Source organism: Balaenoptera musculus, chromosome 2 (assembly GCF_009873245.2).
Source record: "Balaenoptera musculus isolate JJ_BM4_2016_0621 chromosome 2, mBalMus1.pri.v3, whole genome shotgun sequence".
NCBI lineage: Eukaryota > Metazoa > Chordata > Mammalia > Artiodactyla > Balaenopteridae > Balaenoptera > Balaenoptera musculus.
Window position 1 is genome coordinate 90,111,672 of NC_045786.1, and position 16,384 is coordinate 90,128,055.

At 37.4% G+C, this 16,384-nt stretch overlaps 1 protein-coding gene across 3 annotated transcripts in view; it reads left to right on the forward strand.

Annotated features, from left to right (window-relative positions):
• The window catches only part of ZNF106 (zinc finger protein 106), a 61,224-nt gene that overhangs the window by 20,877 nt on the left and 23,963 nt on the right, over positions 1 to 16,384 (forward strand). Inside the window, exons 4-7 of one of the 3 annotated variants that reach the window (XM_036845121.1) lie at positions 6,879 to 7,076; positions 10,348 to 12,528; positions 13,630 to 14,263; positions 15,414 to 15,483. In XM_036845121.1, the coding sequence (XP_036701016.1) occupies positions 6,879 to 7,076; positions 10,348 to 12,528; positions 13,630 to 14,263; positions 15,414 to 15,483 (3,083 nt within the window). Of the gene's footprint in view, positions 1 to 6,498; positions 7,077 to 10,347; positions 12,529 to 13,629; positions 14,264 to 15,413; positions 15,484 to 16,384 lie in introns of those variants that run through there. The other 2 variants (XM_036845122.1, XM_036845123.1) reach the window with 2 other exon arrangements.

The following is a 16,384-nucleotide window of genomic DNA, read 5'->3' on the forward strand; positions in this document are numbered from 1 at the left end:
CTCAATGTGCGGATGTAGGATCAGCATCAGCGTTGAGTCCCGCTCAGCTTAATGTTGATTCAAGAGAAAGCTAAAAGCCTTTATGAAGACTTGAAGAAGAAACGCGGCAAAGAATCAGAGGGCGTGTCTTTTAATGCTAACCATGGCTGGTTTCATCGGTTCAAGGCTAGAGCCAACCTTCACAATGTAAAAGTAAGTGGTGAGGCAGCGAGTGCAGATACAGTAGCTGCCCGGGAATTTCCTGAAATGCTTCGAGAAATTATTGATGAAGGCACGTATTTACCCAAGTAGGTTTTTAATTTGGTTGAGACAGGACTGTACTGGAAGAAGATGCCAGACCAAAGTTGCGTCAGTAAGGAGGAAAAGTTGATGCCAGGCTATAAAGCAGCAAAGCATAGGCTAACTCTGTTGTTTGGTGGCAATGCTTCTGGTGATATGAAGCTGAAGCCTCTCTTAGTTTATCATTCAGAGAACCCAGGAGCCCTTAAAAACATAGCGAAGCCTGGATTACACAGGCCATTTTCCAGGACTGGTTTTTCCGCCACTTTATCCCAGAGGTAGAGACATACTGCTTGGAGAAGGACGTCCCATTCAACATTCTTTTGCTGCTTGACAATGCTCCAGGCCACCCCCATTCATGGACAACTTTCATCCCAAAGTCAAAGTAGTGCATCTGCCACTGAATATATGTCGCTTATCCAACCTGTGGACCAGGGAGTTGTAGCAACTTTCAAGAAATATTATTTATGTCACACTTTTCGTCAGGCGGTAAAGGTGAGTGACGAATCAGGAGCAACCTTGTGACAATTTTGGAAGGACTATAACATCTACAAGGCCATAAAAAACACTGACTTTGCTTGGCATGAGGTTACGGCTGTCACCATGAATGGGGTTTGGAAGAACCTTTGCCTGCAGTTTGTTCACGATTTTTGTAGATTTGAGAAGGTGGATGAGGAGTTCAAAGAGGTCTTCAGCAACTTAGTGACACTCAGCAAGAAGCTGGAGCTTGATCTGCAAGAGGACAACTTCATTGAACTCTTCGCTGTGCAACACGAAGAGCTTACTAGTGAAGACCTGGTGGAAGTGGAGGCCCAGAGAAAGGATGAAGAGAGACAAGAGGAAGAAGTAACTGAAGAACCGAAGAGATTCATGACGCAGGAAATGGCAAGGGGATTTTCTTTATTTGAGGAGGCACTGTTAGTTTTTAAGGCACAGGACCTTAACATAGAATGGTACACGAAGGCTGCAGCGGCCGTTCAAAATGCAATCCAGTGTTACCGTGTTATCTATGACAAGAAAAAAGCTACTAGTCAGACATCACTGGATCGTTTTTTCAATAGGGTAGATAGAATTGAATCCAGCAAGGAACCAGCACCTGTGCCGTCAACGTCAGGTGTGACGATCAAATAAGGTAATCCACATATAGGGAATCAAAGGTTGACTGTATTTCATAGTTTCCAATGATAATGAGTTAAAGATCATATATATTCAAGGTATTATAAGGGCTCTCCACATTAAATCTGAGCGAACGCAAGTTGCAGCTTGCCCTCCATCTCCTGTTGCTGACGATCCTTCAGCTCTACCATCTCCCACCTCCTCTCCCTCCTCCGCTGAGTAACTCTTCTTGCCTGTTCACTCGATGCCAGCCCCTGTATGCCAGCTGGTGTACTGTACTACTGTACTTTTCAAGGTACTATACTGTAAGGTTAAAAATGTTTTCTTTATTTTTGTGTTTTTTATGTATTATTATCTGTGAAAAGTATTATAAACCTATTACAGTACAGTACTATATAGCTGATTGTATTAGTTGGGTATCTAGGCTAACTTTGTTGGACTTACGAACAAATTGGACTCTCTCGGAACGGAACTCGTTCGTATGTAGGGGACTTACTGTGCAAGCTTTGATCAAGATGCCAACCTAAGTCATTTGTAATTATTTGTGTTTTAAGTAATATAGTTTTAGGTTGTGTGGGCAAATTAATATGTTATTAAACTTTCAGCATCTGTTTAGCATATTAGTGGAATTTTCCATGGTCTCAGTCCTTTACTGTGTGAAGGTTAGGTCTTAGCAGCAGTATAAAAGAGGCGTTCACTCGGATTTAATGTGGAGAGCCCTTATAATACCTTGAGTATATATGATCTTTAACTCATTATCATTGGAACCTATGAAATACAGCCAACCTTTGATTCCCTATATGTGGATTACCTTAATTATTTGATCCCATTTCCAACATACTTCTTTCTGGATTTCACCTTTTTCTGGGCTTCTTAGTGACCTGTACTCTATTATAAAATCAAACAAAACAAATGAGGTTAGTAAATCTAGTCATTAGGAGAGAAGCTCATTTTTTTCTAAGACTAATGCCTTATTTTATTCAAAGATCACTCATTAGCTAATTAAAACATTAAAAAAACAAATTTTGATAACTTAAGATTCATGTTCATAGTCAATACAGAATCATAAAAAGTAAAAACGTAGAGGTCCTTTCACTCCCTCCCCTGCTTCCTACTCCCCTCTTAGAGGAAAGTCAACAGTTTAGTGTATATCCTATCCAAACCTCTTTTCTGTGTGTGTACATAGATTTATATTTATATATACAGACATTTTGTTTTGTCTTACTACCATAACTGAACCACATGCCATATATGTATTGTTCTGTAATTTGTTTCTCCTTTCCTCCCACTCATCAACTTAATTGTGCCATGGAGATTTTGTCTACAGTTTTTAGTTATTTGGAGCATAATCAGATAGTTAAGGAATAAGTATCGGAAGCCTCTGAACTGACAATATTAATGTCACTGTTAACACCCAAACTTATTTTATTTAGAGGAGAGCACTTTGGTACTTAATTTATTCATGTTTTAGATATAGTGCTGTCAGGTTTGGTATGGTTTCCTGGCCAGTACAGATTATAAGGGAGAAGGCAAGCAGGTAGCAAGGAAAAACAGCTGGCAAAACTATAAAAAACAACACAATCTTAAAAATCATTTACTGACTTGAAACATTTATTGCCATGACAAACAGTCATCACTAGTTTGTACCAAAGGGACATATAGTTATCAGTCATTATCTTTTTTCTTCCTATCCTCAGTTTGTGATTATTTCCTCTGGATTCCATGTTTTATTACTGGCTTTCTGATATTAAGTATCACTATAATTTTTGGTTGTGATCTGGTTAAGAAATGTAAGCATTTTTTTAAGTTTTGAATGCAAGCTTGATTGAGAAGTGAGTAACTTATTTAGTTCATGATTGTAGACATCTGGAGCATTTCCCTATTTCTTCCTAACGTACTTGTTCAGATGTATGGCCTGTAAGTAGTTTCTACAGATAGATGCCATTAAAAGGGCACAAACCTTAATTTATCAGCCAGCTGTTGTGGTATAGTTAGAGCAAGCTTAATAAAGAGGAGCTTATGGATAGAATATCTGAAGGCTTTGCCTTTCACACATGAGAGGAAATTGTGTGGTAACAGGATGAAGCTAATTTGGGCCCTCTGTTAAAACGCTCTGAGGAAAATTATTGCCTTTATTAGTCAGGAAGTAAACCGGTACTTTTTTCCCAACAATTACTTTATATATTTATACAAAGTAGTATTTTAACTGGTTATTGATAAAAAATTGGAAAATAGCATCATTCAAATATTATTTAATTTGCTATTAGCTTTAAAGAACATGTGGTTTCCCAAACACCCTATTTGGGAGCCTGAATGCATATTGTAATATGCTTGACTCCAGACACAGACACATTTGAATTTTCACAAGATGTGGTTGACCTGTCCTGCTCTTTCCCAGTATAAATGTAGATTCTCTCTTTTCTCTTTTTGAAGTTTCTTGTAAAGCTTATCTTTAAAAAAAACCAAACAAACAAACTAGATTTCATTTATAAGAAAAATGTTAAGGATTTCTGTGTTTTGATAAATCTGTGTTTTTAGTGTTAACTTTTATGTTGCACTTATTGCTAGACCGTTCTGGGTAGGATCTCGAGGTATTTTTCTGTCAAGTAACTTCGGAATTATGGTTAATACTCTTTCTTGCAATGAAAGCAAAAATGTTTTAAAAATCTGTGTTTGAGTGTTTGATACGTGTCCAACATATACTTGTGCTTTGGAAATTGCAAAATATGTGGGTTTATGATTATGGATATTTATTTTTAACAGAGTTAGTTACTGTCTACTTTATACTACATTCCTTAATATTTTAAAAAGTCAGTGTGGTTTTCCAATTATGTCTTTTAAAGAGGGATTTTGATGGTTTGGACCTATGAAAAATTCTCCGTGGGAATTCCCTGGTGGTCCAGTGGTTAGGACTCCGTGCTTCCACTGCAGGGGCCACAGGTTCCGTCCCTGGTCAGGGAACTAAGATCCCGCATGCCAAGCGGCGCAGCCAAAAAAGAAAAAGAAAAAAATTCTCTGCATTTTGGAAGTAAGGATAAAATCAGGGATTTTATTCAAGAATACCTTTTAGAATGATGTTCCTGGTACTGCAATATACAGTTTAGCGTTCTATAAACTTTTAGGTAGAAAAGTAGACTAAAAACATTTTCCACAGTTGTAGAGAGTTTAAAGCCCAAAAGATTTTCTAACCAGAAAATTCAGTTGATTTGAGTTGTTATTATAGTGTAAATTATGTATGCCAAGTTTGTTACAGTCCTCAGATTCTTCTGATGCTGCCCATTGGGGATAGATTTCTATTTATATATACATTTTAAACTTCACTCTGTGTTGCTGTGAGAAAAGGCTTGCTTTCAGTTACAAGTTAACGTTCACTTTGAATGAACTACCTTAATTTTAATTGCTTGAGAGAAGAGTGTGGATATCCCAGGTAAACTGGAGAAAGTTGAGGATTATTTTTCTTTAACTATATAATTGTAGTAAAATACAGTTGAAAACTCTCAGTGAAAATAATGTATTTAAGTTCCTGGAGGATTAGAAGGAATTAAACTATTGATATTCAGGGTAATTCAGGGAATCTGGTCAGAACTCATTAAAATGAATCTTAATGTCAAAGACTATATTGCATCCAGAGCATTTGAGGTACAAAGTCAAAAAAAAGATGGAAACTTATGAATTTTCTCCGTTTTTCTGAGGTGCCTTTCATGATTCGCACAAAGTAAAAAACTGTTTTGTTTACTTACTGGGCATTGTTTGTTTATAATTTGTCACCATTAACCATATACTTAGCTTGTTCCCTGGAATTTAGTAGTTGCTCAGTAAGTTTTTGTTTTTGTTTTTTTTTAAATGAACTCTTGTTCCTTTTATTATTTTTTTAAATTTTATTTATTTATTTTATTTATTTATTTATTTATTTTTAATTTTATTTATTTATTTATTTTTGGCTGTGTTGGGTCTTCGTTTCTGTGCGAGGGCTTTCTCTAGTTGCGGCAAGTGGGGGCCACTCTTCATCGCGGTGCGCGGGCCTCTCACTATCGTGGCCTCTCTTGTTGCGGAGCACAGGCTCCAGACGCGCAGGCTCAGTAACTGTGGCTCTCCGGCCTAGTTGCTCCGCAGCACGTGGGATCTTCCCAGACCAGGGCTTGAACCCGTGTCCCCTGCATTGGCAGGCAGATTCTCAACCACTGCATCACCAGGGAAACCGAAGTTTTCTGTTTTTAATGAATATTCAGATGATCTGTAACAGAAACCATCTTCTAGTAAATGAGGTGCTTAATTTTGAGGGTCTCTTCTGGCTAACTGATGTGAATTCTGCCCATGTCTTGTTGGATATATGTGAGGGGAAGATGAAGCAGTGTTGTGTATGTATTTCTGTGTCTGTCTGTCTTATCAAAGACAGCATGTCTTTGTATGTGTGTTTTTATAGAATGGCATAGGAAGTGCAAAAATATCACTAGTATTAACCCAAGACAAATGATAGAGTTAAGCGAATTTGGATTATTGAGTGGATATTACTGTCCATTTATTACACATGTGCCCATGGTGTTCAGGTGTTTCTCATCAATGACTGCATAGATCGCTGAGCCAATCAAGGGACTCAGGAAGCTAAAAAAGCAGTTAAATTATTCATCTACTACAGCTCTGGACATTGATTCAAGACTTTGGCTTCTTAAGCTGGCCAAGTATGAGATATACCATGAAGTGTGTAAAGTAAAAGAAGAAAAAGCCTGCCCAATTATCTTTCTTAACCGAGAACCTGGTTATACTTCTCTCTAAATGGTGTTCTTTTCTGAAACCTGAGAAAAACCATTTGCCTAGCACAGCTGTTAACTTCCTACAACTGAAATGCTTTCCATTCCCTTTAAAATAAGCCCTTCTGAAGCAGAATGTAGATCACATGTATCATCCGACCAGAAAAGTTTGCTGAGACTACTACTATCATTTGCCCTGGGGTCCGGAATCTTCACATTCCAGGCAGAGCTCCAGCTGTTCCGATTTAGTTACCAGGTTATGATTGGCTACACTGCCTACCCTTTTCTCCACCCCTTAATTTTCACTGGGAGAAAGTTTTTGAGCCAGAGATTAAATGTAAGAGCTGTCGCCAGGCTTTCTGAGTGCAGCTGGCACCATGGGTGTGCTCTGGAGCAACTTCTGTTTGCTCTGAGCCCCCCGCCCTGCCTCCCCTTTCACCACGTTTCCTCTGGCAAGGTTTTAAGTACAGCAATTCAAGAAGATTTCTCCTCCTAAACTATATTATTCTAAAGTGTATTGCCTCTTGATTGCTGGAAAAGAATCTTTAATTCATTTCAAAAGTAACTTATGAACAAACTTATTAAAAGTGATGAAAGGAGCACTGAAATTGATTAGAACTAATTTTTCACTGTGCCAAAGTGTGCAGTGTCTTTCAGAGGAAACTGTAACAGATCTTGTGAGTGTGCCATGCCGGTGGGGAGAATTGAATGTCCCTCATCTCCCTCTTTCCCTAGGGACAGTAGTCATGAGTGCCGAGTGTGCGGGGTCACAGAAGTGGGTCTTTCTGCGTATGCAAAGCACATTTCTGGCCAATTGCACAAAGATAATGTTGATGCCCAGGAAAGAGAAGATGATGGAAAGGAAGAAGAAGAGGAAGATTATTTTGACAAGGAACTCGTTCAGTTAATAAAGCAAAGGAAAGAACAAAGTCGGTAAGTAATAATTTTGATATTTTAAAAAGCCTATCTGAAACAGAATGTAGTAGAGAATACATTTTCCATTTACATTCTTTTCAGCCTATAGCATTTAGACTTACCTTTTTTTAAAATTAAATTTTATTTTTTTATTGAAATATAGTTGATTTACAAAGTTGTGCCACAGACTTATTTATCTTAATTTTAAAGTTTACCTTGAAGTTGCTGTCTTATTTATAAAAGGCAATGGAATGCTTTCTTGAACTACTGTATTAACTCCTTAAAAAAAAAAACCAAAAACTCAGTATTGACCCTACCTAAAAGCTAGCTATAGCTGCTATGTATCTGAATTTTACCATGTTGATAACTATGTTTAGAACTGTTTTTATTAGTTCCAAATTTTTTTGGATACCAATAAATTCTTATTTGGTATCCAGATTTTCTAGTGGAAAGGTATTAGTGAATAAGCTTCATTTGAATATGTTATATAGCATTTCTTATTTCATCCCTTAGGAAAAAATTGTTTTGCCTAATGTGAATTAACATGGTGCTTCTACCAAATTTGATTTATCCCTTTATTATTAATTTCTTCAGTAAATATTTATTGAATAAATTTATATTCAATTGGACAGTGTCAGGATCATTTCAGCAATAGAAGTTTTATAGCTTGTACTACATAATTTCATACCTACATCTATAATTCAGGTATTAGCCTTTTGTATTTTAACGTTACTGATATGTGGTCTGACGAGTTTAATTAATGAAGCAGAAAATTTCAGATATGAGTAAAAGAGATATAGAACCAGTTATGAGGTGGGGTAATTTTTTAAGTCCTAGAACATGGTAAAAAACGTTTCAAATTATAAAAATTTTAAAGATCCTTCTTGAATACTAGTTATCCCTGGTCTGTATTTCGTTTTCAGTTAGAGGTTTGAATATAAAAAAGAAGTAGTTTTTATTCTATATGCTAAAAGTTTTTTGAACAAGTCCTTAAAGGAGACTTTCTTAGTTTTAAAATGTCTGTAGCAACATGGTTCTTAAATTGTTTAGTTGCTTATCCTTCAAATGACATTGTCACTACTTTCAGTATAGCTGTAGTTTACTCTTGTTTTAGGGTGTTGGAGCCTCTAGGAGACTAACTTCTATTTTTGTTGTTACACTCTTGTGCCACTATTAGCTTATCTGTGTAAATGATTAAACATTAAGTCAGAGGGTAAAAGAGCTTCTCAATAAATTAGACATTCATGTTGTAGATACTATTCTTTGATTATTTTTATATGCCTCTTTGGTGACCTATTTATAAAGTCATCTACTTATTTCTTCATGAGGTTTTTTTCTTTTTTCCTTCATGAGTTTTTTAGTTTAGATTGTTCTTTCTGGGCTGTGGGTTTAGCTGCATGCTATTGTCCCCCTGACCTAGCCAATTCATGATGATCTAGGAATTTTACTTTGTGACTGACTTATTGCCCAATTCTCCTCATTTCTGGATCATAATTAGTGGAGCCAAGTCAGTGATCTCCTTGGATGTCATAAGTTTCATACTGCCTAGAAACAAAAAAACAATTTGGTTAATGGTGGTACAAAAATCTTCCAAGTATCTGTAGTAACACTTGTCACTTGGGGACTTAGGGTCTCCTGTTTAGGAATAGTTGTAATTCATAATGTAAGTGGATGTTTGAACTTTTAGGTAAATTAACTTTTAATTCCATCATGTGAAAAAGGAGGAAATTCCAATTTGTGTCCAAAATCTTATAGACATTCGAAGCTTTTAAAGCCAATTAAAGTCAATACTGAGTTTAAAATTTAAGGAGGGAACCCAACTGCAGAAACTTCGAGATTTTTATTCTGTCAAGGTCTAGTGGTTAAGAATGTGGGCTCTAAACAGACTTGTGGTTGCTAACGGGGAGGGGGGAGTGGGGGAGGGATGGATTGGGAGTTTGGGATTAGCAGATGCAAACTATTATATGTAGAATGGATAAACCAGCAAGGTCCTACTGTATAGCACAGGGAACTATATTCAGTATCCTGTGATAAACCATAATGGAAAAGAATATGAAAGAGAATGTATATATATATTTGTGTATATATACATATATATATATAACTGAATCACTTTGCTGTATAGTAGAAATTAACACAACATTGTAAATCAACTACACTTCAATTAAAAAAAAAAAAGAGCTCTAGAGTCAGACACCAAGGTTCAGATCTCTACTGTAACACTAACTAGCTATCTTGCTCTAGGCAAGTTACTTAACCTCTCTAATCCTCAGTTTCCTTATCTAAAAAGTAGGAATAATGCTACTTGCTGCAGAGTTGTGAAAATTAAATGAGATAATCTATGTAAAGTGATTAGCACTAAATGCCTTATGATAAGTAGGTACTCAATACATTTTAAGTAGTATTATTCAATTTTTTGAGCACATACCACATGCTAAGCACTGAGCTAGGCATACTATAGGCGCTTTTTAGAGAAAAATGATTTTACGCCTATTCCTGTGATGTTTGCTTAAATTTATTCACGTTTCTGTGAGCTCCTTGTCTAACATGAATAGTTGAAACAGCTGTAGCTTCTTTATAAAAACCTCTAGCTCATGAAGCTCCTTATAGCACTTACTGTGGGTCCTGCTTGTTATGTGCTATTTTACTCCTGTTTGTGACCCTGCTTATTTCCTTAGATAGATTATAAGCCCTTCAGGAAGAGGAACTATACATAAAAGTTTTCTTTTACCACTAACAGTCACTGAATGTGTACTTAATAAAGTGTTCATTAATGAAAGTGATTATGCAAAGTAAAATCTTACCATTTAAAATAGGTTAAGAATATGGGTTTTCAGAAAGAACCAACTATTGAAGAAATCATGGTATTAAGAGCAGGTGAATTTAAATTGTATTAACTATGATAACTAACCATAGCTACAAAATATACTTGTTCTTATTTTCAAAAAGTTGTATAATATAAAAATAATAATTGGATGATAGGGACAAAATCCCAGAATATGCCGAGAAAAACAGGAGCAGGAGAGGGAAGATAGTATAAATGTGTCAAGTTTTTAATATTTTGGGGGTGATTGGAGACACAAGATATTAGTTTCTAATCAACAAATTGTGAAATACAAGTTTATATCATTTAAAGATATGAAAGCACCTACTATTTGAAATAAAAGTAGTCTCTGTTACATATTCTAGGTAACAGAGGAGGAAGGCAGAGGGGAAGTTTGGTGGGTTATGCCTGTAGAGGGACCAGCAGAACTCTTTTAAATCACTAATGAAAGACTTTTTCTTCCAGGCAAGATGAACCTTCCAATAGCAGCCAAGAAATAAACTCCGATGACAGGCGATCCCAACGGAGACGAGAAGACCGAATTCCTTACCAAGACAGAGAGAGCTACAGTCAGCCAGCATGGCATCATCGTGGACCTCCTCAGCGGGACCGGAAATGGGAGAAAGATGGCTATAATAATACGAGGAAAAACAGCTTCCCACATTCTTCGAGGAGTAGTGGTGGATCAAGGGGATGTTCTGGCTGGCATAAGGGTGTTACAGGAGGCTCCTCAACTTGGTTTCACAACCATAGTAATTCTGGAGGTGGTTGGCATTCAAATAGTGGAATGGTAGATTGGAATCATAATGGTACAGGAAGGAATTCCAGTTGGCATTCTGAAGGAACAGGTGGCTTTTCCAGTCGGCATATGAACAGCAGTAACGGAAACTGGAAATCCAGTGTACGTAGCACAAATAGTTGGAATTACAGTGGCCCCGGAGACAAATTTCAACCAAGCAGAAACAGAAATTCTAACTGTCAAATGGAAGACATGACTATGCTATGGAACAAGAAATCTAAGTCAAACAAATACAATCAAGAGAGATATAAGTGGCAGCGGCAAGAAAATGACAAAGTTGGTGCAGTCGCCACATACAGAGGTCCTTCTGAAGGATTTACAAGTGATAAGTTTTCTTCAGAAGGCTTACTTGACTTCAATTTTGAGCACCTGGAAAGCCAAACCACTAAACAAACAGATACCTTAGCTTCCAAAATTGGTGGGAAGAATGGCAGTGTAGCAAGGGAAAAGCTCCGTCGCTGGACTCCTTACCCTTCCCAGAAGACTCTGGATTTACAATCGGGAGTGAAAGAAGTCACTGGTAACAAGTTGGAAACGATAGATAAGCCTCTCTTTGATTTTAGCTTGATAACCACAGGAATACAAGAGCCCCAAATTGATGAAAGAAATAATTCTCCAGCACTGAAATCACAAAAAGAAACACATACTAGATCTCTTAATCATAAAGCCACTTCTGACTGCACTGCTTCCTATGAGGTAGTGAGAGAGTGCCCCGTTATAGAAAAACCTGAACAAGAGCATACCTTAAATAAGATGCCATTGCTAAAATCCCCACTCCTTCCAATTCCAGTCACTAAATCAGCTCCTCAAAAGCAAGATTCAAAGAATCCCTCAAAAAACACCAAAACGAATTCTTTTTTTCCTGGAGAACACTCAAACCCCTTGAACAAACCCACTGTGGAAGATAATCAGGGTTCTTACGTACCCAAATTGCGAAATTCAGGTCCTCGTGTTTTAAAAGGGCATAAAAGTACATTTGGAACTCAAAGGGAACCTGATGAAAATTTAAGTGATACATTACAAAAAGCCAAAGATGTGCTAGAGTGTAATGAGTCATTGCAAAATCCACTTCTTAGCGCTTCTAAAAGGACCAGGAATTATGCAAAAGCAAGTAGGAATGTAGAAGAGTCTGAAAAAGGATCTTTGAAGATTGAGTTTCAAGTAGACGCATTAGAAGATGAAAGTGATGGAGAGATATCTGATGCAGAAAAGAATGGAACAAAAATTGGAACCCTGGGTTCTGCAACTACAGAAGTTTTATCCTGCAGTACTCATGCTGCTGATGAGAAAAGGGGGGATGACCAAAACCTGAAAACATCTAGAAAACCATCCACTTCCCCATGTAACTCAACAGTTCACCAGAAAGAATCTGAGTTACAAATGACATCTGTAGCCAGCCCACACTCTGACTTACTGCTAGATTTGAAAACCGCTCTAGAAGATGCACAGGTTGATGACCCTGTTAAATCTCATGTATCTTATGAAACAGAAGGCTTTGAGAGTACTAGCTTGGATGCTGAGCTTCAAAAAAACGATATAGGTCAGCCCTCAGGCCCTCTCCTGCCTGAACTAAGTAAGCTTGGCTTTCCTGCCTCACTCCAGAGAGATCTAACCCGTCACATTAGCTTGAAGAGCAAAACTGGAGCACACCTTCCTGAGCCAAACCTCAACAGTGCTCGCCGCATCCGCAATATCAGTGGTCATCGAAAGAGTGAGACAGAGAAGGAGTCTGGGCTCAAGCCAACCCTTCGGCAGATTCTAAATGCATCTCGGAGAAATGTCAACTGGGAACAGGTCATTCAGCAAGTAACCAAGAAAAAGCAAGAGCTAGGCAAAGGCTTACCCAGGTGTGTGCCTCTTTTCAGTATCCATTTCCCTTTTTTTCTTTTAAACTTACCCTTTGACTCTGGTCAAGAGAATTCTCCTTGTTAAATTTAATTAAATGTTTGCAAAAAATATACGTTGTACATGTCTGGTTTAAATATCCAAGAGTGACTGCTACTCTATAACAAATGGAATAAAGTGTTTCCTAGCAGGGAATTCAGGTTAAAAAGAAGCACACCTACTTCTGAGAAATGAAGTAGGGACAAGGAAAAAACTTAGAAATCTAGCACTTTGGTGATAGGGACCATAAAGTGACAGCATAAAAAAAGTCAATCTATAGCTCTGTATCTATCTATAGATCTTAATGAGTGGTACAACTTTTAGGTATAACTGTTCTCATTACCTTTCTGTCTCATTACCTTTCTGTTCATTACATTACTGTTCTAAGTAAGAAAGTGTGGATGGTTATCCTTCTGTATTTGCTCTAGGCATTGTATTTGTGATCACAAAATACTTTCTCCTAAGTACTTGTGTAATAGTTTGGCTATTCATCTTATGTTGAGGCAGTAAACTTTTCTGAATGGTAAAGCAGCATTCAACATAGGTTTGCTACTTTTGAAAGTAGCAAAGTTTGAAAATCATCCTGCTTTATAATTACATAGCCCTCTAGGCTTAAATTTCTATCCTTGTCGAAATAACATACTTATTGTGCCCCCTTTTCTCTTCCTGTAACTTGTATCATTGAGATTTTAAAGTTCTTAGCATGGTGTCTGCTGCTTGTAAATGCTTAATAAACATTTTTGTTTATTTTTTATTTGTTTGCTGTTAAAAATTACGTATTTATTATTGTTGATTTAGAGCTCCATATTAAATAAAACCCTCAGTTTTTATTCCCTCCTTTTGTATATAGCTGTATACAAATATCTAATTTGGTACTTGTTACATTATAATACTTACAGTAGAGTTAACTTACTTTATGTTTAGAACTCTTAATGCTCCTTGAGGGCAGAAACCATCTATTTATATTTGTAACCTCAGTGCTTAACAGAGTCTGGCATATTAAGTGGTGCCCCCTCTCCCAACCATGTCTGATTAATTATTTTTCTTTTTCTTTCTTTCTCGAGGTTCGGCATCGAAATGGTGCCTCTAGTTCAAAATGAACAAGAGGTCTTGGATTTGGATGGGGAGCCTGATCTGTCCAGTCTAGAAGGATTCCAGTGGGAAGGCGTTTCCATTTCTTCATCCCCTGGGTTGGCAAGGAAGCGAAGCCTTTCAGAGAGCAGTGTGATCATGGACAGGGCTCCTTCTGTGTTTAGCTTCTTCAGTGAGGAAGGTACAGGCAAAGAAAATGAGCCCCAGCAGATTTTTTCACCTAATAGCTCATTGAGGTCTGCACAGAGTCAAAAAACAACCATGGGCCTAAAGCAGGAAGTGACACCTCTAGCTGCCTCCCTAAGAACAGGTGAAAGAGCTGAAAATGTTGCTACTCGAAGGCGACATAGTGCTCAATTATCATCTGACCATACGATACCTTTGATGCATTTGGCAACAGACCTGCACAGCCAGGAGAGCTCTACACCACTTTCAGAGAATCACAATGCCCAGGAGAGTAATGGAGAAGGAAACTCTTTATCATCAAATGCAGCCTTAGCCCTTGCAATCTCCAGTTTGACAGATGCAGCCACAGACAGTAGCTGTACTTCTGGTGCTGAACAAAATGATGTCCAGAATATTAGAAAGAAACGAAGAGCCACTGGAGTGAGTATGATTCCTGTGCTTTTTGTAGAACATTTCATGTGGCGACTTGGCCTTAATTAGAAAGACTTAACTGTTTAATTTTTCTTGGGTATCTGGTGTTGTGGTTCTCCCTACTCTGGAATAAAAGATTTCTGAAGCTTACTCTTACTTTCATATTCTTATCCTATGGGTTTCTTTAACTGAGTAACTCTAGTAAGTTAGATGTAATTGAATATGAATGTATAGTACTAGGAAAATATGAAGTCATCTCTAAAACTAGTATCTAAGCCAATGATTCTTTGTATCACCTGACCAAGGAATGAGCCACATCTTCAGCTGTAACTTTATCTGTTTTCATGATGCATTCTGTACTGCTGCTGAAGAAAGGTACTCTAGTGTTGCATTTGTAGGGCATGTATGCTTGTCGGACCCAGGACTACTAGGCTTAACACTAAGGTAGTTTTATACTATGAGAGTACATCTATATGAGCATAGTCTTAGTCTCTGTTACTCTATCTTTTGTACTTAAGTTACCCAGCTTGGTCTTTTTAGAATCCATTACTTCACTGATAGTTCTCTTTTGGCACCTGTGATGTTAATATTGCCTAACCCTTTCTGAAAAGAAAGAGTTGCTGGTGGTAATATAGTCTGGAATCTGGCACTGTGAGAAAATGGGCTGTTTCCTTTAATATTGGGACAATATAACAAAGTAGTCATTCCAACTCTGCTCCTTTGAGCTAGATGCTGTATGGATGTTATTGGATGAGAGATTGTCTTATGACAAAGCTAATATCTTGGGGCTTGTCTCAGGCTGTTGAGTTTTTTGTTGTAAAGATTTTCTTGCTGAATTCTAAAGTAGAAACTATGAAATCTGATTCATGTATTATTAGCTTTTACCAAGGTGATATGCTTTGCCTAAGCCCTGTGGGATTAGCGTCCCTCTAGGATGCTAGGGAGGTACTTGATCTTGGATTGTATTTTTTTTTAATCAGATACATTCATTCAACTAATATGAGTTCATACCATGTTCATGAGACTCCTACTGCCCTGTTAGAGATGGTAGCAATAATGAAGAATAATGTATGACTATCTTAGAACTGGTTCTTTTTTTCCCCTCCTGGATAATGGCCTTTACATATTTAATATTATTCAATTTTCTTTATCTCCTTAGGATGGATCTTCTCCTGAACTCCCAAGTCTTGAGAGAAAAAATAAAAGAAGGAAAATTAAAGGAAAGAAAGGTATAGTATAGAATATTCTGGCAGAAAGAAATTGTTCTTACAGCAATTCAGCCTTTTTACAAGTTGATACAGAGTGTAGCTTATCAAACATGGAATGCCCATTTATTTATTTATTTATATTTGTTATTTTTGTCATCTTGCTTAAGGGCATAGAAAAAGCTTGATTTCCTACTATATCCAGTTGCAGCTGTAGAAGAAATACATGATGCCACCTAGACCTGAAAACTAAAGTTAATATATATCTCGGACAAATTGAATTCAGTGTATAGCTAGAAAGTGTCACTGGGCCTTTTCAGTGGGGTGAAGAGGAATAAGGACATTTAGTAAAAATTTTATCCCTCTTGGTCATTTATAGCCATTTCTCTCACTTTCCATTTTTGAGGCATCTTGGTTGCTTTTCTCATGTGAGTTAGGTAGAGAAGTTATTAGTGTGGCTCCCTGACTGATATGCTTCTATGACTCTTGCCTTCCACTGACTCTAACACCGTTAGTGTATAAGGGCTAGTGCAGGAAGTGATTAGATGAACTTTCGGTGACTGGATGTGATAGATAAGGTGGGAGTCAAGGGTGACCTCATTTTCTGGGTGTGGCAATTGGGTGGATGATGGCATTATTTGTAGAGCTAGAAAACTCCATGAGAGTTGCAGGTTGAGGGTAGAGGAAGATGGTGAGCTCCCTTTTGGATCCCTTGAGTTAAAGGACTTTAGAGACACCTAGGTAGAGGTATCAAGTTGGTAGTTGGATATGTGGGTCTGGAGTTTAGGGGAGAGGTCTTGGAGTATTGAATGGGAAATAGGCAAACATAAAGATGACAAATACATGCACATAGTAGAACATTTTATTTAAAGTAACTTAAGTGTACTGTTTCAAAGCTATATTTTCTTCAGGATGCCTTTTGTAA